General features: G+C 45.8%; 1 protein-coding gene across 4 annotated transcripts in view; it reads left to right on the top strand.

Moving 5' to 3' along the window:
- LOC143815003 (nectin 1a-like) overlaps positions 1-24,972 on the top strand; it is a 93,259-nt gene that overhangs the window by 13,436 nt on the left and 54,851 nt on the right. For all 4 annotated transcript variants that reach the window (XR_013223663.1, XR_013223664.1, XM_077293774.1 and 1 more), the window contains exons 3-4: positions 1,321-1,632; positions 14,596-14,701. Coding sequence is in view for 2 of the 4 variants with exons in the window: in XM_077293774.1 (XP_077149889.1) it covers positions 1,321-1,632; positions 14,596-14,701 (418 nt within the window). In the remaining 2 variants the exon portion in view is untranslated. The remainder of the gene's footprint in view (positions 1-1,320; positions 1,633-14,595; positions 14,702-24,972) is intronic.

A 24,972-nucleotide genomic window follows, 5' to 3' on the forward strand; every position in this document is an offset into this window, starting at 1 on the left:
ATCATCATCATCATCATCCACCTGGCTCCCAGGCTGCAGCCCTATCTGCCTTTGCTCTCTGTTATCAGCCATTTCTCTGAATCGGTCTTCATTTTGCAATTTTTCTTTAAATGGTCCACTTTTTTCTTGGATAAAGGCTTTTCTTACCTCTAGGTCATTAATTTCCAGCTTCAGCCTCTTTACCTCAGCCTGGAATTGCATCTTCCTGGGTCTGGAGGTGCCTGCAGCTTTTGCGCTTGTGCAGCGCAGCTCCTCCAGGAGCCTTCTCAATCTCTTGCTTGCCTCTTCATACTCACGAAGGTGGCTCATGACCCGGGAGGCATAGGTGGACACAGACTTCCGGGGTCTCTGCAGCGCCCAACCCTCCTCAGTGAGGTCGGCCTCACCTCCGTGAGCACTCAGCTTTCCTCCGGAAGGGCCGTCATCCTGCACGCTAGCAGGCTTCTCCTCCATGGAAGCCTTGCGGCTTCTCTGGGTCTCTGCAGGCCTGGGGGGAGTAGGAACCACATTGCTGCGACTCCTGGTGGAGCGTCTCACCCCCGAATCCTCTGATGTGCAGGCTGGTTGCTGGTTCCTTCTGCCCCCCGCCAGCCTGGTCCGGGAAGCAGAAGCCTGGGACTTGGCTCCTTCACTCATCCCAGGAAACCCACTCCCTCCCTGGGTAAGAGAGAGAGCAGGTCCCTGGGTGGAGAGGTGGTGGTTCTCAGGAGCTCAGGAGCACACTGCAGGTTCAGCAGCGACCGCACCCACAATCAGCACAGTGAGTAGCAGCTGAGCAGAGCTGCACCCACTATCCTGCTGGAGCAGTCACTGTGCACATACATTACATTACTGATCCTGAGTTACATCCTGTATTATACTCCAGAGCCGCACTCACTATTCTGCTGGTGCAGTCACTGTGTACATACATTACATTACTGATCCTGAGTTACATCCTGTATTATACTCCAGAGCTGCACTCACTATTCTGCTGGTGCAGTCACTGTGTACATACATTACATTACTGATCCTGAGTTACATCCTGTATTATACCCCAGAGCTGCACTCACTATTCTGCTGGTGCAGTCACTGTGTACATACATTACATTACTGATCCTGAGTTACATCCTGTATTATACTCCAGAGCTGCACTCACTATTCTGCTGGTGCAGTCACTGTGTACATACATTACATTACTGATCCTGAGTTACATCCTGTGTTATACCCTAGAGCTGTACTGGTTGTAGGGAAATAGTCAACAATCTTGTAGTCAGACAATGCCAATTAAGTTTTCACATAGATGATAAATATTAACATAAGCACTTAATATTTTTTTTGCAGTTCTACCTACAGTAAATCAAGTGCTTAAGAAAGGCTTAATTGCTCCTTGTGTTAATTTGGTGGCCGAGTGTTTGGTGTACTCGGCAAAACCAGCCGCAGAGATCCAGTGGATTACAAATGGAATAAATTACACTTCAGAAGAAGAATCCATTACGCACTCCGATGGAACGATGAGTAAGAGGAGTCAATTGTACATGATGACGACACCGGATTTGTTTGGCCGTCAAATATTTTGTGAGGTCTATCAGCCCAAGATACCTTTTGATTTCCAGGACAATATCACCACCAACGTCAACCTGACCAACATTCAATGTAAGTGTCTGCTAATTTACATGAGTTTTTTGATACTTTGTTTGGGTGGAGATACATAAACTACATGTCCAGACCAGATTATTATTATTATACATTTTTATAGCGCCATTTATTCCATGGCGCTTTACATGTGAAAAAGGGGGCAAATATAGACAAGTACAATAAACATGATCAAAAAACAAGGCACACAGGTACAGAAGGAGGGAGGACCCTGCCCGCGAGGGCTCACGGTCTGCAGGGGATGAGTGAGGATACACTAGGAGAGGGTAGAGCTGGTTGTGTGACGGTTCAGTAGGTTGAGGATCACTGCAGGTTGTAGGCTTGTCGGAAGAGGTGAGTCTTCAGGTTCTTTTTGAAGGTTTCTGTGGTACGCGAGAGTCTGATGTGTTGGAGTAGAGAGTTCCAGAGTATGGGGGAAGCACAGAAGAAGTCTTGGATGTGGTTGTGAGAAGAAGAGATGAGAGGGGAGTAGAGAAGGAGATCTTGTGAGGATTGGAGGTTCCATGCAGGAAAGTACCGGGAGACGAGGTCACAGATGTATGGAGGAGACAGGTTGTGGATGGCTTTGTATGTCATAGTTAGAGTTTTGAACTGGAGTCTCTGGATGATAGGAAGCCAGTGAAGGGCATGGCATAGGGCAGAGGCTGGGGAATAGCGGGGAGACTAGTCGGGCAGCAGAATGAAGGATGGATTGGAGTGGTGCCAGAGTGCTGGAGGGGAGGCCAGAGAGTAGGAGGCTGCAGATAAGTAATACTTTTCCTCAATATATTAGTAACCTTTTTGTCCGTTCAGTTCTACTTTATACCTTTAATAGCTCTAAAATTCTGTAAAACAAGCAAAAAAAAAGTCAAAAAGTTTCGAAGTTCCAAATCCTGAAATGCTTCCCCCAAACCAGTGTACTCAAACTACTCTTACACTGACTGGTGGAGCTTAGATTTTCTTGGCATGAAGATAGTTTATTATCCTTACATGGGTTGTCCTAGGTTAGAAAACCATGGCCTATCTCTTCTAAAAAAAAAAAAAAAATCTCCCCAAAACAAAAAGAGAATGGAGCTGTAATAAAGTGCACAATCTCTATACATTTGTTTATTTATTTTTTTTTTTAATCTAATCTTGGACCACCTGTTTCTGTTCTGTCTGTTTTTTTCTTATGGATGAACCACACTCGCCCTCCTTCCCCAAGGCATATCTATAGTTCTATATTTCTTCTTCCTAAAGGGTCTCTCAATAAATATTTTCACCCAGTTTCACCTTTTTCTGCTTTCTCTGGAACTCACAATGCCATGACCCATCTATTATTATTATTTATTATTATAGCGCCATATATTCCATGGCACTTTACATGTGAAAAAGGGTATACGTAATAAAAACAAGTACAATTATCTTAAACAGTACCATTCAACTGGTACAGGAGGAGAGAGGACCCTGCCCGCGAGGGCTGACAATGTACAAGGGATGGGTGAGAATACAGTAGGTGAGGATAGAGCTGGTCATGCAGCGGTTTGGTTGATCGGTGGTTACTGCAGGTTGTAGGCTTGTCGGAAAGGGTGGGTCTTCAGGCTTTTTTTGGAGGTTTCCATGGTAGGTGAGAGTCTGATATGTTGGGGTAGAGAGTTCCACAGTATGGGGGATACGCAGGAGAAATCTTGTATGCGATTGTGGGAAGAGGAGATAAGAGGGGAATAGAGAAGGAGATCTTGTGAGGATCGGAGGTTGCGTGCAGGAAAATACCGGGAGACGAGGTCACAGATGAATGGAGGAGACAGGTTGTGGATGGCTTTGTATGCCATGGTTAGGGTTTTGTACTGGAGTCTCTGGGTAATAGGGAGCCAGTGAAGGGATTGACAGAGGGGAGAGGCCGGGGAATAGCGGGGGGTAAGGTGGATTAGTCGGGCAGCAGAGTTTAGAATAGATTGGAGGGGTGCGAGAGTTTTAGAGGGGAGGCCACAGAGCAGGAGGTTGTAGTAGTCACTGCGGGAGATGATGAGGGCATGGACTAGGGTTTTTGCAGATTCTAGGCTGAGGAATGTGCAGATCCGGGAAATATTTTTGAGCTGAAGTGGAAAGGGCTTGTATATGTGGTTTGAAAGAGAGATCCAAGTTAAGGATTACCCCGAGGCTGCAAGCTTGTGGGACTGGGGAGAGTGGGCAGCCATTTACTTTAATAGATAATTGGGGGTTGAGTAAGATGAGGGAAAGATGATGAATTCTGTTTTGTTCATGTTAAGTTTTAGAAATCGAGCATTGAAGGATGAAATAACGGACAGACATTGAGGGATTCTGGTTAGTAGGGTGGTGATATCTGGTCCAGAGAGGTAGATCTGTGTGTCGTCAGGCCAAATGTGTAAATTGAGAAGAGCAGAGGTCCTAGAACAGTGCCTTAGAGAACACCGACTGATAGGAGGCAAGATGAGCAAGATGAGGGGGTGGTGTGTGAGTGGGAGATGGTGACTGTCCGGTCTGTTAGGTATGAAGAGATCCAGGATAGGGCACAAATCTGTGATGCCAAGGGATGAGAGGGTCTGTATGAAGAGGGAATGGTCGACCATGTCAAAAGCAGATGACAGGTCCAGGAGGAGGAGGACAGAGTAGTGTCGCTTGGATTTGGCAGTTAGTAGGTCAGTTTCGGGTGAATGATGCAGTCGGAAGCCAGATTGTAAGCGGTCAAAGAGGGAGTAGGAAGAGAGGTGGGAGGATAATTCAAGATGGACTTGTTGTTCCAAGTCAAGAAGACAAGTTCCAGAGACAAGAGAGGATGGGTCATGGCGTAGTGTTGAGCATTCCGATACCGCAAGTATCGGGTATCGGCCAATACTTGCGGTATGGAAATTCCGATACCGAGTTCCGATATTTTTGTGATATCGGAAATCGGAATCGGAAGTTCCCAGTGTATGGTTCCCAGGGTCTGGAGGAGAGGAAACTCTCCTTCAGGCCCTGGGATCCATATTCATGTAAAAAATAAAGAATTAAAATAAAAAATATGGATATACTCACCCGTCCGGCGGCCCCTGGACCTTACCGATGTAACCGGCAGCCTCCGTTCCTAAGAATGCAGTGAGTTTAGGACCTGCGATGACGTCGCGGCTTGTGATTGGTCGCGTGAGCGGTCACATGAGCGGTCACGCGACCAATCACAAGCTGCGGCGTCATCGAAGGTCCTAAACTCCTCATTCTTAGGAACGGAGGCTGCCGGTTACATCAGTAAAGTCCAGGGGCCGCCGGATGGGTGAGTATATCCATATTTTTTATTTTAATTCTTTATTTTTTACATGAATATGGATCCCAGGGCCTGAAGGAGAGTTTCCTCTCCTTCAGACCCTGGGAACCATCCAGGATACCTTCCGATACTTGTCTCCCATTGACTTGCATTGGTATCGGGTATCGGTATCGGCGATATCCGATATTTTTTGGATATTGGCCGATACCATCCGATACCGATACCTTTGAGTATCGGAAGGTATCGCTCAACACTAGTCATGGGATTTCCTTTTTAGGATGGGCGTGATCGAGGCATGTTTGAAGCATGCAATAGTAGGTCTACAAATCTTGAAAGTTTATTATCTGTCTTTCAGTCCTGCAGAAAAAAATAACAATTTACAGCAATGTTTATGGGAAAATAAAATTATAGCTTTCAGAATTTGCACGTACCACAGAGTCCCAAAATAGACTGTTTCTTGGAACGTTAACCTTACTGTATTTACTAAGCTTCATTACTCACCCTGTCTGGCGTTGCCAATCATTGTTTATTGATATATGTAGTTTTTGCTGACAGGGTTAGATTTTTCTTCTTTCCACTAACCTTTTTCCTTAACTAGCGAGATTCCACTCAATGACTGGAGAAAGAAACTGCAGCGTTTAAATTTTTCACATTGAATTTCAAAACCCTCCTACGCAGGTGAAAACATGGACTCCTTTGTTCCTACGATAATACCACTAATTGCTACAGAAAATTTCCCTTCTCGATGTTAACCTATTGCAACAAGTTGCTCCAAATCTTTGAGTCCTTCCAACTAATAAATCAAAAATCTTGAAATTTCTAGATTAAATTACATGAAAATGAATGAGAAGGGGCATCACAAAGTTTCCCAACCATTACCCTCTTCTTAAAGATGGTTTAAGAGCCAATAAGATAAAGTCGTGCCTCGCTACTATACCACTTCCTTCAGCACACCACACCGTGGCCTGTGAGGAGCAAGAGAATCTTGTTGTTCTTTTTACCTATTTTAATATGATTCTATACCTTTACCTTTAAGGGGTGTTCCATCATTAAAAAAAGTAAATAAATAATACTCACCCTTTCCAATCCTTTGCAATTTCCTTTCTGATGTTTGTGCATATACTAAATACAAGAAAGTGGAATACATACTAATTAAAAGGGGATAAAAACATAGTTTTACAAGGGCTCAGACTGGTATAAAAAAAAAAAAGAATCAGAAAAAAAATCGATACTCACTCTAGTTTCCTTGCAGCTCCAGTTCCAACACATATCTAGTGTTGGCTGGTCTCTGCTATCTGGTGCAGTAATGTGTTGTGAAATTGGATTTTGGGCTCCCCCGGTGGCCACTGGTGGAATTGAACTGGTGTGCATCATCCCCTCTGTTCACCTGTTTCCATCAGGATGTGGGAGTCGCTATTTAACCTTGCTCCTCTGTCACTTCCATGCCGGTCAACATTGTAATCAGAAGCCTTTCTGTGCATGTTCCTGCTGCTAGACAACTCCCAGCTAAGTTGGACTTTAGTCCTCGTTTGTTTTTGCATTTTGTTCCAGTTCACTGCTGTAGTTTCGTTTCTGTGTCTGGAAAGCTCTTGTGATCTGAAATTGCCACTCTGATGTTATGAGTTAATACTAGAGTCTTAAAGTAATTTCAGGATGGTATTTTGATAGGGTTTTCAGCTGACCATGAAAGTGCCCTTTCTGTCTTCCTGCTATCTAGTAAGCGGACCTCAATTTTGCTAAACCTATTTTCATACTACGTTTGTCATTTCATCTAAAATCACCGCCAATATATGTGGGGGCCTCTGTCTGCCTATCGGGGAAACTTCTCTAGAGGTGAGCCAGGACTATATTTTCCTCTGCCAGGATTAGTTAGTCCTCCGGCCGGCGCTGGGCGTCTAGGGATAAAAAACGTAGGCAACGCTACCCGGCTACTGTTAGTTGTGCGGCAGGTTTAGTTCATGGTCAGTTTAGTTTCCATCCTTCCAAGAGCTAGTACTTATGTTTGCTGGGCGATGTTCTCTTGCCATTGAGAACCATAACAGTTTGACCGGCCCCAAAAAAGGGTTAAATTAATTGACAGAGAAAGGAGAGAAAAGAGAAGTCTGCTGAAGATTTTTTTTTTTTTTTTTTTTTCCCCTTCCCTTCAGTTCTGAGTGTGCTTGTAATTGAATCTCTTGCAAGTCTGCCTATATTGCAGCCTTTCTCTCTCTCTCTCTCCTTCTAATCCTGGAATGGCTCTGTGTTCACCTGTTTAAAATGGATATTCAGAGTTTAGCTGCAGGTTTGAATAATCTCACCACGAAAGTTCAAAATTTACAAGATTTTGTTGTTCATGTTCCTATATCTGAACCTAGAATTCCTTTGCCTGAATTTTTCTCGGGGAATAGATCTTGCTTTCAAAATTTCAAAAATAATTGCAAGTTGTTTTTGTCCCTGAAATCTCGCTCTGCTGGAGATCCTGCTCAGCAGGTCAGGATTGTGATTTCCTTGCTCCGGGGCGACCCTCAGGATTGGGCTTTTGCATTGGCTCCAGGGGATCCTGCGTTGCTCAATGTGGATGCGTTTTTTCTGGCCTTGGGGTTGCTTTATGAGGAACCTCAGTTAGAGCTTCAGGCGGAAAAGGCCTTGATGTCCCTATCTCAGGGGCAAGACGAAGCTGAAATATACTGCCAGAAATTCCGTAAATGGGCTGTGCTTACTCAGTGGAATGAGTGCGCCCTGGCGGCGAATTTCAGAGAGGGTCTCTCTGATGCCATTAAGGATGTTATGGTGGGGTTCCCTGTGCCTGCGGGTCTGAATGAGTCCATGACAATGGCTATCCAGATCGATAGGCGTCTGCGGGAGCGCAAACCTGTGCACCATTTGGCGGTGTCTACTGAGAAGACGCCAGAGAATATGCAATGTGATAGAATTCTGTCCAGAAGTGAACGGCAGAATTTAAGACGAAAAAATGGGTTGTGCTTCTATTGCGGTGATTCAACTCATGTTATATCAGCATGCTCTAAGCGTACTAAGAAGCTTGATAAGTCTGTTTCAATTGGCACTTTACAGTCTAAGTTTATTCTATCTGTGACCCTGATTTGTTCTTTATCATCTATTACCGCGGATGCCTATGTCGACTCTGGCGCCGCTTTGAGTCTTATGGATTGGTCCTTTGCCAAACGCTGTGGGTATGATTTGGAGCCTCTTGAAACTCCTATACCCCTGAAGGGGATTGACTCCACCCCATTGGCTAGTAATAAACCACAATACTGGACACAAGTAACTATGCGGATTAATCCGGATCATCAGGAGATTATTCGCTTTCTTGTGCTGTATAACCTACATGATGTGTTGGTGCTTGGATTGCCATGGCTGCAATCTCATAACCCAGTCCTTGACTGGAAAGCTATGTCTGTGTTAAGCTGGGGATGTAAGGGGAAGCATGGGGACGTACCTGTGGTTTCCATTTCATCATCTATTCCCTCAGAGATTCCTGAATTCTTGACTGAATATCGTGACGTTTTTGAAGAACCTAAGCTTGGTTCATTACCTCCGCACCGGGAGTGCGATTGTGCCATAGATTTGATTCCGGGTAGTAAATACCCTAAGGGTCGTTTATTTAATCTGTCTGTGCCTGAACATGCTGCTATGCGAGAATATATAAAGGAGTCCTTGGAAAAGGGACATATTCGTCCTTCGTCATCTCCCTTAGGAGCCGGTTTTTTCTTTGTGGCTAAGAAAGATGGCTCTTTGAGACCGTGTATTGATTATCGGCTTTTGAATAAAATCACGGTTAAATATCAATATCCGTTGCCACTGCTGACTGATTTGTTTGCTCGCATAAAGGGGGCCAAGTGGTTCTCTAAGATAGATCTCCGTGGGGCGTATAATTTGGTGCGTATTAAGCAGGGGGATGAGTGGAAGACCGCATTTAATACGCCCGAGGGCCACTTTGAGTATTTGGTGATGCCTTTTGGTCTTTCAAATGCCCCTTCAGTCTTTCAGTCCTTTATGCATGACATTTTCCGTGATTATTTGGATAAATTTATGATTGTGTATCTGGATGATATTTTGATTTTTTCGGATGACTGGGACTCTCATGTCCAGCAGGTCAGGAGGGTTTTTCAGGTTTTGCGGTCTAATTCCTTGTGTGTGAAGGGTTCTAAGTGCGTTTTTGGGGTTCAAAAGATTTCCTTTTTGGGATATATTTTTTCCCCCTCTTCCATCGAGATGGATCCTGTCAAGGTTCAGGCTATTTGTGATTGGACGCAACCCTCTTCTCTTAAGAGTCTTCAGAAATTTTTGGGCTTTGCTAACTTTTATCGTCGATTTATTGCTGGTTTTTCTGATGTTGTTAAACCATTGACTGATTTGACTAAGAAGGGTGCTGATGTTGCTGATTGGTCCCCTGCTGCTGTGGAGGCCTTTCGGGAGCTTAAGCGCCGCTTTTCTTCCGCCCCTGTGTTGCGTCAGCCTGATGTTGCTCTTCCTTTTCAGGTTGAGGTCGACGCTTCTGAAATCGGAGCTGGGGCAGTTTTGTCGCAGAGAAGTTCCGATTGTTCCGTGATGAGACCTTGTGCCTTTTTCTCGCGTAAATTTTCGCCCGCCGAGCGGAATTATGATGTTGGGAATCGGGAGCTTTTGGCCATGAAGTGGGCTTTTGAGGAGTGGCGTCATTGGCTTGAGGGGGCTAGACATCAGGTGGTGGTATTGACTGACCACAAAAATCTAATTTATCTTGAGTCCGCCAGACGCCTGAATCCTAGACAGGCGCGCTGGTCGTTGTTTTTCTCTCGGTTTAATTTTGTGGTGTCCTACCTGCCGGGTTCTAAGAATGTTAAGGCGGATGCCCTTTCTAGGAGTTTTGAGCCTGACTCCCCTGGTAACTCTGAACCTACAGGTATCCTTAAGGATGGAGTGATATTGTCTGCCGTTTCTCCAGACCTGCGGCGGGACTTGCAGGAGTTTCAGGCGGATAGACCTGATCGTTGCCCACCTGGTAGACTGTTTGTTCCTGATGATTGGACCAGTAAAGTCATTTCTGAGGTTCATTCTTCTGCGTTGACAGGTCATCCTGGAATCTTTGGTACCAGGGATTTGGTGGCAAGGTCCTTCTGGTGGCCTTCCCTGTCTCGAGATGTGCGAGGCTTTGTGCAGTCTTGTGACGTTTGTGCTCGGGCCAAGCCTTGTTGTTCTCGGGCTAGTGGATTGTTGTTGCCCTTGCCTATCCCGAAGAGGCCCTGGACGCACATCTCGATGGATTTTATTTCGGATCTTCCTGTTTCTCAGAAGATGTCTGTCATCTGGGTGGTGTGTGACCGTTTCTCTAAGATGGTCCATTTGGTTCCCCTGCCTAAGTTGCCTTCTTCTTCCGAGTTGGTTCCTCTGTTTTTTCAAAATGTGGTCCGTTTGCATGGTATTCCGGAGAATATCGTTTCTGACAGAGGAACCCAATTCGTGTCTAGATTTTGGCGAGCATTCTGTGCTAGGATGGGCATAGATTTGTCTTTCTCGTCTGCTTTCCATCCTCAGACTAATGGCCAGACCGAGCGGACGAATCAGACCTTGGAGACATATTTGAGGTGTTTTGTGTCTGCAGATCAGGATGATTGGGTTGCTTTTTTGCCTTTAGCGGAGATTGCCCTCAATAATCGGGCCAGCTCTGCCACCTTGGTGTCTCCTTTTTTCTGTAATTCGGGGTTTCATCCTCGATTTTCTTCTGGTCAGGTGGAATCTTCGGATTGTCCTGGAGTGGATGCTGTGGTGGAGAGGTTGCATCAGATTTGGGGGCAGGTAGTGGACAATTTGAAGTTGTCCCAGGAGAAGACTCAGCTTTTTGCCAACCGCCGGCGTCGGGTTGGTCCTCGGCTTTGTGTTGGGGACTTGGTGTGGTTGTCTTCTCGTTTTGTCCCTATGAGGGTTTCTTCTCCTAAGTTTAAGCCTCGGTTCATCGGCCCGTACAGGATATTGGAGATTCTTAACCCTGTGTCCTTCCGTTTGGACCTCCCTGCATCTTCTTCTATTCATAATGTTTTTCATCGGTCATTGTTGCGCAGGTATGAGGTACCGGTTGTGCCTTCCGTTGAGCCTCCTGCTCCGGTGTTGGTTGAGGGCGAGTTGGAGTACGTTGTGGAAAAAATCTTGGACTCCCGTGTTTCCAGACGGAAACTCCAGTATCTGGTCAAATGGAAGGGATACGGTCAGGAGGATAATTCTTGGGTGACTGCCTCTGATGTTCATGCCTCCGATCTGGTCCGTGCCTTTCATAGGGCTCATCCTGATCGCCCTGGTGGTTCTGGTGAGGGTTCGGTGCCCCCTCCTTGAGGGGGGGGGGTACTGTTGTGAAATTGGATTTTGGGCTCCCCCGGTGGCCACTGGTGGAATTGAACTGGTGTGCATCATCCCCTCTGTTCACCTGTTTCCATCAGGATGTGGGAGTCGCTATTTAACCTTGCTCCTCTGTCACTTCCATGCCGGTCAACATTGTAATCAGAAGCCTTTCTGTGCATGTTCCTGCTGCTAGACAACTCCCAGCTAAGTTGGACTTTAGTCCTCGTTTGTTTTTGCATTTTGTTCCAGTTCACTGCTGTAGTTTCGTTTCTGTGTCTGGAAAGCTCTTGTGATCTGAAATTGCCACTCTGATGTTATGAGTTAATACTAGAGTCTTAAAGTAATTTCAGGATGGTATTTTGATAGGGTTTTCAGCTGACCATGAAAGTGCCCTTTCTGTCTTCCTGCTATCTAGTAAGCGGACCTCAATTTTGCTAAACCTATTTTCATACTACGTTTGTCATTTCATCTAAAATCACCGCCAATATATGTGGGGGCCTCTGTCTGCCTATCGGGGAAACTTCTCTAGAGGTGAGCCAGGACTATATTTTCCTCTGCCAGGATTAGTTAGTCCTCCGGCCGGCGCTGGGCGTCTAGGGATAAAAAACGTAGGCAACGCTACCCGGCTACTGTTAGTTGTGCGGCAGGTTTAGTTCATGGTCAGTTTAGTTTCCATCCTTCCAAGAGCTAGTACTTATGTTTGCTGGGCGATGTTCTCTTGCCATTGAGAACCATAACAGTAATGGTTGGAAGGCCCGCCCACCTCAGCCTGTGATTGGCTGAAGGAGTATTTCCTGTTTATAAAATTAGAACTAGGAAGCGGAGACCAGCCAGGACTACATATATTTTGTAACTGGATCGGTGAGGTGAGTATTGTTTTTTTTTTATTTTATAAAGGTATGAGCCCTTTTAAAAATATTTGTTATACAATTATTTCCCACTTACGTTTGTGTTTTTTTATTATATGGTTTATTATATGCACACACCTCAGTCCTTCATACTGTGAATCATGTACCAAAGGAATAAAAAGCAACCCTCGTGGATGCATCTCTATAAGAAAAAACGTAACTTATCACATATAATAACGCAGTGAAGTAATGTACAGAGCAAAGAGATTCAGCACTCTAAATGTAATAAAATAATAAACTAGGTAGCAGAGTCATTTAATTGGGTCACTGCCCGCCCATATATGTGAGGATCACAGAATCCCAAAAATTAACTACTGGTTGTAAGCAAGTGAACGGATATGCACAAGCACACTCACCCTGCAGCATAAATCCACTGGCGCTTATGAAGATGAGTGCGCTACGAGTGGAATATTATTTTTTCTTTTGCTCTTGTATTATTGCTTGTGGTATACTTGTGCATCACGTTATGTAACTTGGTAATGAGTCTGTTCGCTGCAGCGGTTCAGTTCACCTTGTCACCTACTTGTTTCACATAATTTTTCTTGATTTACCATTCTGGCTTTACAGGAGCCAGAGAAGGGTGGGAAGGGGCACTAAACTGTTTAGCCATGACGAGGGCGCGCTGACATTCTGTGCTTGGTTAGAACGGTCTACACAAATGTTGAATCGAAGTTGGCCGAATATGCTGATTCAGAGGGGAGCGACTGAGCATAGAGCCTGTACTGGGGTTTGTGTTATTTTAGACGGTTTGGGTAGTCTGAAATTTTGGGGTTTTTAGGATCTGTAGAGATCTTAATTTAGGAAGTCTGACGTCTTCTTTTGGGGTTTAGGCTACCCAAGAAGAAATGACCAAGTAGTTTCACAGCTTTTGTGTCAATCTGATGCCAACCAAAGACCAGAGTACGTTTGGAAGAGGCAGAAGGAGGAATTTTTGTGAAAGGGGAAAAAAATTTTGAGGAAAGTTTTTCATTTGTACAGGGTAGTATTTTAGGTGTCGAGGGGCCCCTGAGTAGATGTGTATTAATATACGGTAAAAAGGAATAAAACAAATTTCATTTGTCTCATTCTTGTCCTTGGCATTTAGTTCCTCCACAAATGGCCCACATTGAGGTCCTCAAACATGACCAAGAAGTTCTGTAGCTTTTATGTATGAACACTTGTAAGCATTGGTGCTTGTTACCTGATGGAGGATTTTGACCTAGTTAACAGATCGGTCCCACAAACCGCCTGACTGTGACTGTCAGAAAGATGGTGGGTAAAACAGTCCTGTCTGCCATGTTCACTACAAGTTTCGATGCCTACATTGATGTCTCAGAGCAGGTTGGCATGGCAGTGTGGCTATGTGATGCTTTCTGAGAGGGGTTGAGGACCATGTATATAGGACTGAGTTTGGTGTCAAGGTAAAGGTGGGTGGGTGACTAGGTTTAGCACAACCTTGTAAGGTAGGTGTTCCTCCCAGCTTGAGATTAGACATTTCAGAGCAGAAGATCCAGAGGAGGCGACTAGAATCTTACTGACTTAGCCACCATGTGAGGCCTAGAAACTTTCCTCATGGCTTGATGCATCAAATGGTAGTGAAAAAACCTCATCATTATCATTTTTCATGTTCCTTGGCCTTCGTTCCTTGGACACCCTATACCTAAAAGACTTTGCCTGAGATGGTTTCCAATTTATTTGAGGTTTCTAAATATTGTATCCACTTTGTGAGAGTGACCATCAAAATCTAGATGCTTCTTACACCTAACAACTCTCCCAGATTTCAGAAGACACTTCTCGAAAAAGGGTAGGTCTCCCTGAAAAGGTAGTCAGGAATAGAGAAAGATGAGTGTTTGTAGGGCTGTTCTGCAGTCTGTATAAAAAGGGTTTTGTTATGTGTCATATACTATGGGGTGCCTAGTTTGAGGTCCGTATTTGTTTTTGATGACCCAGGCTTGTTTTTATTTATTAGGTCTGAACTGAGATCTATATTAGCTTAGAAGCGTTGGGAATCTGAAATTATCCTGAATGTATACAGAGGATGTAGAAAGCTCTTTATTTTGGAGGTCAGAGGTCTTTGTTTATTTTGAGGAGTCTCAGCCATGTTTTTTATCTAAGGAGTTTTTTTTGTAAGGTCTATTTTTATTTAAAGAGTCAAACTTCAGAATTTATTTAAGGGAAATGAGATCTACCGTATGTTTGTTCTATAGGTGCTAAATTGGGTCATATGTACTATTTGTAATTCTGTAAGGTATGGACGTTTCATGAAAAAAAATCCATCTCCTTTTTTAAAAATGTCTGTACATTTGATTAGTAAGGCTAGCTATGCACATACATGCTGATATTTTTCATAAAACACAATTAAACTTAGCAGCTCCCTGTGAAGGGAAGGAGCAGAGACATTTGGATAAAATGTTTTTGGAAAGGTTTTTCATTTGTTCATTGTAGTATTTTAGGTACCACTTGGCCACTAAGTGGATATGTACTGATATCAAGCATAATGATAAAATAAATAATTGCAATTGCCTAATTGTTATTTTTAACACTTAGTTCCTCCACAGGCGGTCCATATTGAGGTCTTCAAAAATGACCAAGAAGTTCCGCAGCTTTTATGTAAATCTGATGCCAACCCAAGAGCAGAGATCATTTGGAAGAGGTTAGTAGAAGGATGACAAATCCCCAATCACATCCCACCCCTAACAGTTATCCAACAAAAATGATGGCTTGTGCTGTCATGATTCTACTACTCATGTTGTCCTAGGGACGCTTTGAATAACAGCTCTTCCGCCCTAAGGGATCGAGGGCTGGCTGAGCTGTCAGGATTGTGACGAGTGACAGGTCTACCGCCCAATCTGAGGCAGAGGTATTGTTATGAGTATTGTGATTGACAGCTCAGCCATCTTATCTGGTTGCGTTTGTGGGATATCTTCCAGGTCTCATCTATTTTGGGTGATTACAGAGCTATTTAGCACTCTAACAATTGTCAGATCTTTACCAATTGCAGCTTTGCTCATATACTGTAGTGTGTGTTTGCTCTGTACTTTGAGTTGTATTCTGATCTCCGTTGCTGACCTTGGATTTACCTTTCTGATCATCTGTTTCACTTTCCCCTTTGTCTTGATCCGCTACATTCCTGATTCTCTGACCTCGGACTGTTCCTGGACTACACTTTGTCTTTTACCTTTGTCTATTACGAGCCCTCTTGACCCACTTGGGTACTTGACCCACTTGGGTACTGACCCAGGACATCTTAACTATCCTGGCTCACAGTAAGTCCGTGAGTAGTGACTAGCGTCACATTGATTAGTGACTGGCATTACATTACTATTGGCCAAAATATATATTTTTTGTCTTTCTCCCACGAGTATGGAACCAATTCGCACACTTTGCAATCAGGTGATGAATCTGACCCTGATCTGAGGAAGCATCACAGTCTTAGCTGCAAAGTCAGTTTTCCAACGCGATGGTGCTATTCAGAACCCTATGCAGTAGTTATGACAGCTGTGCCTTCTGATGTGCAGTTGGTCACTTCTGAAACAGTAGTTGCTCTCCCTGATAAAGTTTCAGGGGCAAAAGATTAGTCCAGGGTGTTCAGGTAAAGCTGTAGATTATTTTTTTCACCTTGGTCTTCAGAGGCTGAGTCCCAGAGCGTGGGAATAATCATGTCACTACTGCGAGGAGTTCCTCAGACTTGGGCATTCTCTTTGTCTCTACAATCCCCAGAATGGTCTTCGGCTAGCGCTTTTTTTGTCGAGATATAGTTTAACTATGAAGAACCTGACATGATCCAGGTCACGGAGGCAAAAATTATGACTCTGACACAGGGGGCTGCACCGCTGAGGATAACTGTACCAAGTTCTGACAATGGTCCACCAAAGTGCTGTGGAACAATGCTGCTCTCAGGTGCCAGTTCCGCAGAGGCCTCTCAGATACCCTCAAGGACGCTCTGGCTCTCCATATTCCACCTTGTTCTTTGGAAGAGGCCATGACCCAGGCTATTCGGTTAGATCACAGAATTCGGGAGAGGTGTGAAGAGAGACAGGGGAGTCTGGTCATGCCCCTGAACCTGTCAATTTACCTGAGGCGGAACTGATGGAAGTTGGAGCTGCCAGCACTTGGGTCATTGAGAGGAGTCATTCTGGACTGCACAATACACCCTCAAACAAGCAAGTTGGCTTGAAATGCCTAAGGCTGGATGATTGTCGAGGAGATCACTCTGACTTCCAGTTTAACTTTTTATTCCTTTGATAAAGTGCTGTTAAACGTAGAACTTCCAGAACCTGTGGTTATCTGCATTTGCTTTCATTGACTGTGGGTCTGCAACCAACTTCACTGATTCAGGACTGGTTTGTAAATTAGGATTAGGGATAGTTAGATTAGAAAGACCCATCCAAATTGTCACCATTAACAAGTCACCATTACTCCAGAACTTTGTCCAGCTGGAAACGGTGTAATTCACACTTAGGCTGCCGTCACACTCGCAGTATTTGGTCAGTATTTTACATCCATATTTGTACCAACCAAACCAGGAGTGGGTGATAAATGCAGAAGTGGTGCATATGTTTCTATTATACTTTTCCTCTATTTGTTCCATTCCTGGTTTTGGCTTACAAATACTGATGTAAAATACTGACCAAATACTGCTAGTGTGACGGCAGCCTTAGAGTGGGAACACATCACTGTGAGTCTATCTTTTGCTATTTTTGGATAATTTACCTGCTGGGTTGGTATTTGGATTTCCATGACTGCGCATTCACAATCCTGTTATTCATTGGTGTCAGAAGGGTATTCTTAAGAGGCATCCTGATTGTCATAAGAAATGTCTTAGTTCTGTACAAATTTGCTCCACTAGTCTGGAAGGTCTTCCGAGGTACCTGAAAGACTTAGATGGGCTCTCTGAAAGACAGGCTGAGATACTACCTCCTCATTGTCCTCATGATTATGCTATAAATCTTATCCCTAATGCCAAATTATCTGTAACGCTCGCTCCCAGACAGGTTGGCGCAGGGGTGCGGCCGCACTGTGCCACAAGCCAGACTACCCTGGAAGGGGCCTGACTAAGTAGCTTCCTTGGTGTTCACTGGAGCCTCTGATGTTAAGGTCAGGCTTGTGCGGCAGGAAGCTGCCAGGTACCACTCCAGGTTGGTGTCTGGTTGTGGCTGCTGATCCCACTGGGGGACAGAACACTCGGACAGGTGCAGTCGAGTGTCGACGGGCAGGACTGACACTCTGGCAGGACAGGTGGGCACGGCTGGCACTCTGGCAGGACAAGCGGGCACGGCTGGCACTCAGGCAGGACAGGCAGGCATGGCTGGCACTCTGGCAGGACAGGCGGGCACGGCTGGCACTCTGGCAGGACAGGCGGGCACGGCTGGCACTCTGGCAGGACAGGCAGACACGGCTGGCACTCTGGCAGGATGGCACAGCTATCGGGACCGGAACTGGTACGGGTAAGACAGGAGCATAGACAGGTATGCGTAGTATATGGAGACAGGTAGGGACCTGTTCACACTGGAGGAGAAGGGACAGATTCAGGGAGGACAGGAACACGGACAGGTATGTGGAGCGCCCCCACACCGCCGCAGGGCCGAGGGGTACCCGGAGCCGGGCCTCTGAGAGTCTCTGTCCAGTACTGGGGTTGTCACGGTGGCTAGACCCGGTCCGTGGCCCTGTCTGTCAGTGGGGGACGTCCAGTGCAAATAAGTGGTGGTGTAGCGGTGCAGTTGTGGGGTGCAGGTCGCGGTAAATAACGAGGACACCAGGTTGCAATCTCTTTACCTCTTTACTGGAGATCTCTGAGTCCTCAGTCCAGAATACGGTTCACCAGGCTGCGCAAGTCCGGCCGGTCCAATGGCACTTCCAGAGTTCTCTTCACAAGTGGAAATCAGTGCCTTCCTTCTTAGCGCTATGTGTTGTAGTCCTTCCCTGCTGTGCTTACGGAAAGTACCCCACAACTGTTGTGTCTGTTTCTTAAGTTCCCTCACAACTCGATTAGATGATGTTCTGCTAATCATCCGTCCCTTCCTGATGTTACAGTTAGAACGGCACCCGTTTGTCGGGTAGGCCTGGAGTTCTTCCGGGACCCTAGAGACGCCCCTCTCCCGCAATTGCCTCCCAAGACTTCATAGGTGATTTAGGTGAGACAGCCCGCCTGAGACTGACTGTCCTGCCGCTGTTTAGAGTATTGCTTGAAGCTGTCTATTGAAATACTCCCTCGGCGTTCCGGCCACCGGTAATGCGCCTCAGTAGGATGTTGCTCCGGTCTTACAGCACGACCCCTACTGGTATTCTCCTATTGCTTCGATCTCGTTTCTCACTCAGCACAATATATCTCTCTTCTAGTCCCTTCTTGGGCACCGCCGCTACCCGGAGCAGGCGCGGTCCCGTTACGTTCGTTCTCGTTGCCAAGCCTCTGTCAGGATCCCACCCCTGACAGAGACCCTACTGTCTCTGCGGAGCGCCCCCACACCGCCGCAGGGCCGAGGGGTACCCGGAGCCGGGCCTCTAGGTCTCAGTCCTGGGGTTGTCACGGTGGCTAGACCCGGTCCGTGGCCCTGTCCGTCAGTGGGGGACGTCCGGTGAAGTAGGTGGTGTTAACGGTGGTGTAGCGGTGCAGTTGTGGGGTGCAGGTCGCGGTAAATAACGAGGACACCAGGTTGCAGTCTCTTTACCTCTTTACTGGAGATCTCTGAGTCCTCAGTCCAGAATACGGTTCACCAGGCTGCGCAAGTCCGGCCGGTCCAATGGCACCTCCAGAGTTCTCTTCACAGGTGGAAATCAGTGCCTTCCTTCTTAGCGCTGTGTGTTGTAGTCCTTCCCTGCTGTGCTCACGGAAAGTACCCCACAACTGTTGTGTCTGTTTCTTAAGTTCCCTCACAACTCGATTAGATGTTCCTCTCTTATTCCATCCCTCCCTGTTATTCAGGTTGGAACGGCACCCGTTTGTCAGGTAGGCCTGGAGTTCTTCCGGGACCCTAGTGACGCCCCTCTCCCGCAATTGCCCCCCAAGACTTCATAGGTGATATGTGGTAGACAGCCCGCCTGAGACTGACTGTCCTGCCGCTGTTTGGAGTATGGCTTAAAGCTGTATATTATTCCACTCCCTCGGCGTTCCGGCCACCGGTAATGCGCCTCAGCAAGGTGCTGCCTCTTTCAACAAAACCCCTGCTGGTATTCTCCGTCTGCTTGATCTCGTTTCTCACTCAGCACAATCTATCTCGCTTCTAGTCCTTTCTTGGGCACCGCCGCTATGCTGAGCAGGCACGGTCCCGTTACGTTCTTTCCAATGCCAAGCCTCTGCCAGGATCCCACCCCTGGCAGAGACCCTACTGTCTCTTCCTCCACAACACCCTCTCTCACTAGGTGTTGCTTCGTTCAATCCAGTCAGCGTTCTCTCTAACTTCCTGCCTGACCCCCAGTTTACCCACTATGGTGGGGAGTGGCCTAATGAATAGCACCCTTAGCTCCCCCCGGAGGCCCTGCTGTGAAACATATTGGTGTCTGTGATACCTGATCAGAAGAACTCCTTCAGTGCCATCGAACGCACCATGGCTCCCCTTAGTGGCGAAGCCACAGTACTGCAACGACCAGGACTCTGGGGCGCTGCATCTCTTCCCCTGCAACACCCTCTGCCACAAGGTGTTGCCTGGTTCCGACTCAGTCAGCTTCTGACTAACTTCCTGCCTGACCCACAGTTTACCCACTATGGTGGGGAGTGGCCTAATGAATAGCACCCTTAGCTCCCCCCGGAGGCCCGGCTGTGAAATGTATTGGTGTCTGTGATACCTGATCAGATGAGCTCCTTCAGTGCCATCGGACGCACCACAGCTCCCCATAGTGGCGGAGCCACAGTACTGCAACGACCAGGACTCTGGGCCGCTGCATATGAGTGATATATGGGAACAGGTAGGGACCTGTTCAGACAGCCGGACAAAGACCCGCGAGGTGCGGAACGAGAGCGAAGCAGAACTGCAAGGAGCGGAGCAAGGCAGAGCTGCAATGAGCGAAGCAGGACGGAATCGCAAGGAGCAGAGTAGGGGAGAACCGCAAGGAGTGAAGCAGGGCAGAACCGCAAGGAGCAGAGCAGGACAGAACCGCAAGGAGCGGAAAAGGGTAGAACCGCTAGGAGCAGAGCCAGACAGAACCGCAAGGAGCGGAGTAAGGTAGAACCGCAAGGGGTGGAGCGAGAGCAGGACGGAACTGCAAGGCGTGGAGCAGGAGCAGGACAGAACCGCAGAGAGCGGAGCGAGACCAGGACGGAACCACAAGTGAGCGGAGCCAGGTGCAGAGCGGAGCCGAGAGCAAAACAGAGCCACAAGTGAGCAGAGCCAGGTGCAGAGCGGTGCCAAGAGCAGAATGGAGCCGCAAGAAGCAGAACTGAGAGCAGAGCAGAGCAAAGCCGCAGGGTGCGGTGAGCAGAGCAGAAGTAAACACAGAGAGCGGAGCACAATGATACACCCAGCAGGGTAGGGAAGGCTACAGACAAGGTTACAAGTAGCCACTGGTATAGGACTGAGTTCAGACTAGGTCAGGTGCAGGAACAGGATAAGATACAAGAGTAGGACACAGTACAGACAAGAACGGACACGGGAACAGATACTGCGCACGGACACAGGCCTGAGTATGCAGCCCTCAGGGAGGCGGAAACAAAACATACAAAGCACAGTAACAGGTCTGGGTATGCCGCCCCCAGAGAAGGCAAAGAACATACAAAGTACAGAAACAGGTCTGCGTATACAGCCCTCAGAGAAGGCAGAGACAGGACAGGACCTGGCAACAGAGCAGCAATGTACAGACTGACATAGTATGTTGCTCAGGCCCCACTCTAGGGATGGGGATGTCTTAAGTACCTGAGACTGCATGGCAATTGGCTGGGGACACCTTAGGAAGGTGCACACCATCACCATAAGACTCAGGAAGTGTCGGCATTGACGCCCTATGCACACAGCCAGGAAGTATGCAAAGAGCAGGCAGGGGACATGAAGTACACAACATGGAGCCGGCAGCAGACAGAACTCACTCACAGCATAGCCTGGAGCAGTGAGTAAGTAAAAGGCAGGTGGGGGATGGGAGGCCATGCAGTGATGCCGGCAGGGTTGTTACATTATCTAAAGCTCGCCTGTATAGTTTATTGAACATACTGCCATGAAAGAATATGTAAATGAAAGTTTACGAAAGAGTCATGTTCGTCCTTCCTCCTTGCCAGTAGCTGCTGGGGTTTTTTCTTTGTTAAAAAGAAAGACGGTGGCCTCCGTTCCTGCCTCGATTTCCGTGAACTAAACAAAATTACGGTTAAGAACACTTACCCACTTCCACTCATCTATATAATCAGTTTACAGGGACTAAACGGTTTCCTAAACTTGATCTTGGAGGGGCTTATAATTTTTTATGTATCTAGGAGGGTGATGAGTGGAAGACAGTGTTTTTGACGTCTGAGGGTTTATTTGAAAACCTTGTCATGCCTTTTGGGTTAACCAGTGCACCAGAAGTCTTTCAAAACTTTATGAATTACATTTTCTGATATTATTGGAAGGTTTATTGTGGTATACAAAGATATTTCACTATGGGGCATGTCCACCAAGTGTTGATGTGTCTCCCACTTCATCACACCCCTGAAGCATTTGTCTGGAACTGTATGACAGATTTTGTGTAGGTAACTAGGGACATAATGAGTTCTATGGAATAATCTGAGGGAGGTTTCGGTAAGCGAGATTTGGTTACTTCCTTTTAAAATGTTTTCAGAACATTTATACCATCTCTGAGGTGAAAGGGTAGTTTGTAGATCTTCTTCCCATTGCTCCATGGTTTTTAATTTCAAGTCAACATTGGATTTATTGAATATATTCTATAAATCTGATATAAGGCCCTTTCCCAGAGGGTCGTGTAAGCACTTCAGTTCATAAGTAGTTGGTTTTGGATTTGGTGCATTAATAGTTAGGGTCTGCAAGAAGTGAAATATTTGTTCTAATCTGAAATTTTTGGACATTGGTACTTGTCATTTTATAATGAATGTATGTTTCGACATTAATTTAAAGTGAGTAGTTAAACACTGGTATCTAGTTATGTTATTTTGCTTCCACCAGGAGTGATTCCTGCATGCTACACCCGGGGGGATCATGGGGTTATCAAACAGTCCCAAAAGTGGCGATGGTTGTGAGTGTAGAGCAAATTGGAACCTGTTGGCTCTGCACATACGTAGTGAGTGGGATGTGTATGGTGAGTGTATAGCCAGGTCTTTTGGTAAAGGTCCGATAGCCCAAATGAGACTCTCCAGAGAGGAAGGCGCTAGATTTGAGCTTTCTATTTGAGGCCAGAGAGGCGCGTGTTGATCTACTTTCACGGCTGCCAATTGTGCAATCTGGGCTGCTCTGTAATAATGAGCAAAATTCAGTAAAGAAACACCTCCCTGTCATTTGCGTCTGAATAATATCTGTTGTGAAATATGAGATTTTTTGTTATTCCATATAAAACGTCGTATGTGCGAGTGGAGTGTTCTAAAAGTCATGGAAGGTATCGGAATTGGCAGTGAAGAAAATAAATATAGAAACTGAGGCAGTGTTACCATTTTTATGGAATGAACTCTTCCTAAAAAGGAAAGAGAAGGAGAGGACCAAACCTCGTGACTTTAAAGCATTACAACAGTTTCCTAGAAACCTTTTACTGATCTAACACATAAGAGGATGGATCGTAAAGTTTGTTCACCGGATGCTATTAAAGCCTTTAGTAAATTGAAAGCATGTCGGCTCCAGTTTTAATCTATCCCGATCTACAGAAACCATTCATTGTGGAGGTGGATACTTCAGAGGTCAGGTTAAGGGTTGTTTTGTCTTGAGGTCCAAAATCTCTGACCAACTTGAGGCTATGTGCATTTTTCTGCAGGAAATTTTCATGTGCTGATAAAAATTATGATGTTGGGAATCACGAAAATGGAGACATTTTTTGGAGGGAGCTATTCATCAGGTCACTGTTGTGACGGATCATAAAAAATTAGCTTTTATTGAACCGGCTAAACGTTTAACTCCAAGATAGGCCACAAGGTCCTTTTTTCTAGATTCAATTTTGCTATCACTTTCAGGTCAGGGTACAAGAATGTTAAGACTGACTCAGCCTTGATTCAGTTTCTCGCCCAGAATCTCCATCCTCCATTCTTCCTCAGGGTATTGTGGTATCTATGGTATCCTCTGAGTTGGAAGCAGAGATTTGTGAAGTCCAGTTGTTGGCTCCTTCTGCTACTCCAGGGTCCAGATTATTTGTGCCTCTGTACCTAAGATTGCGTTTGTTGCAGGAGTTTTTTGATTTCGTCTTGAGAGTTCATCCTGCGGTTACATCTATAAAGAAACCCAATGCTAGACTCTTTTGGTAGCCATCCATGCTTAATGATATTAAAGATTTTGTATCCATTTGTGATGTTTGCGCACACGCTAATGTCTGTCATAACTGGTTGTCCGGGGAATTGGCTTCATTGCCAGGTCCAGAAAGACCGTGTACTCATTTGTCCATGGATTTAATTCTGGATTTGTCTTTGGAGGGAAGACTGTTATTTAGGTAGTCGTTGACCAATTCAATGAACAGGCTCATTTTGTTCCTTTTTTGGGGTTACTGAATGCTGAAACACTTTCCAGATTTTTAATCAATCATGTGGTGATATTGCATGGAATCCCTTTGAACATAGGGGGAGCAATTTGTTTCGGCCTTCTGGAGAGAGAGTTTGGTAAGACATTGGGGATTGATTTGTCATTTTTCTATGCTTGCCACCTTGAAATAAACTATCTGACAGGAAGAATCAGTCGTGGGAACACTTTTTAAGGTGTTTCGTTGGTGCTCAGCAGGAGGGCTGGTTCTCATTTTTACCTTTTTCTGAGTTCACCTTTAACAGTCTGGTTAACCAGTCTACTGGAGCTTCATGTTTTTTTTTTAATTATTGTTTTCATTCCCATTTTGGTAAAATCTCTACTATAAGTCCCGGAGTAGAGGTTGCTATACAGAAACTTGGGGATGTCTGGAGGGAGGTTCAAAAGAATATTGGAGTTGCTAAGCTTTGCCAGAAAGTAATGCTGATAGGAAATGTTCAGTGGGTCAAATATTCAAAGCACTGTAGATTATAAGGTTTGGTTGTCATAAAAAAATATTAAGTTGAAAGTGCCATTAGCAAAGTTGGGTTCTAAGTTTTTTGGCCCATATGAGATTTTGGAGGTAGTTAATCCAGTTGCCATTAGACTAAAACTCCCTCCATCTTTTTGCATCCCGACTGTGTTCCGTAGATCACTGCTAAAGGAGTTTGTCCCTTCAGTTTTGTTCCCCTCATCCACACCTTCCCTCAGTTTCTGTCAATGACAGTTTAGCATATGAGGTACAAAAAATTGTTGATTCTCCGAAAGTCCATAATTCCCTACGGTATCTCATCCATTGGAAGTGATACGGACCAGAGGGGAGATCCTAGGTGTCAGCTCAAGCCATGAAGGCCGATCGTCTGGTCAGAGTCTTCCATCGTAGGTTTCCTGGGAAGCCGGGGAGGAGGGGGCGGTGTCCCGCTCTAGAAGAGGTGGTACTGTCACGATTCCACTGCTCACGGTGTTCTAGGGATGCTACGAATGACTGCCAAGTCTGAGGCAGAGGTGTGAGTATTGTAATCGACTTCTCAACCATTCTATCTGGCTGGGTCTGTGGGATCTCCTCCAGGTGTCATCTATTCTGGGTGATTACAGGGCTATTTAGCACTCTAACAATTGTGAGGCATTTGCCAATTGTAGTTTTGCTCAAGTAGTGTGAGTGTTTGATCTCTACTCTGAGTTGTATTCTGATCTCTATTGCTGACTTTGGTTTTACCTTTTTGACTTTCTGTTTGACTTACCCCTTTGTCAAGATCCGCTACATTCCTGATTCTCTGACCCCAGACTAGTACCTTACTACGCTTTTGTCTTTTCCCTT

The sequence above is a fragment of the Ranitomeya variabilis genome, chromosome 3 (assembly GCF_051348905.1).
Source record: "Ranitomeya variabilis isolate aRanVar5 chromosome 3, aRanVar5.hap1, whole genome shotgun sequence".
NCBI lineage: Eukaryota > Metazoa > Chordata > Amphibia > Anura > Dendrobatidae > Ranitomeya > Ranitomeya variabilis.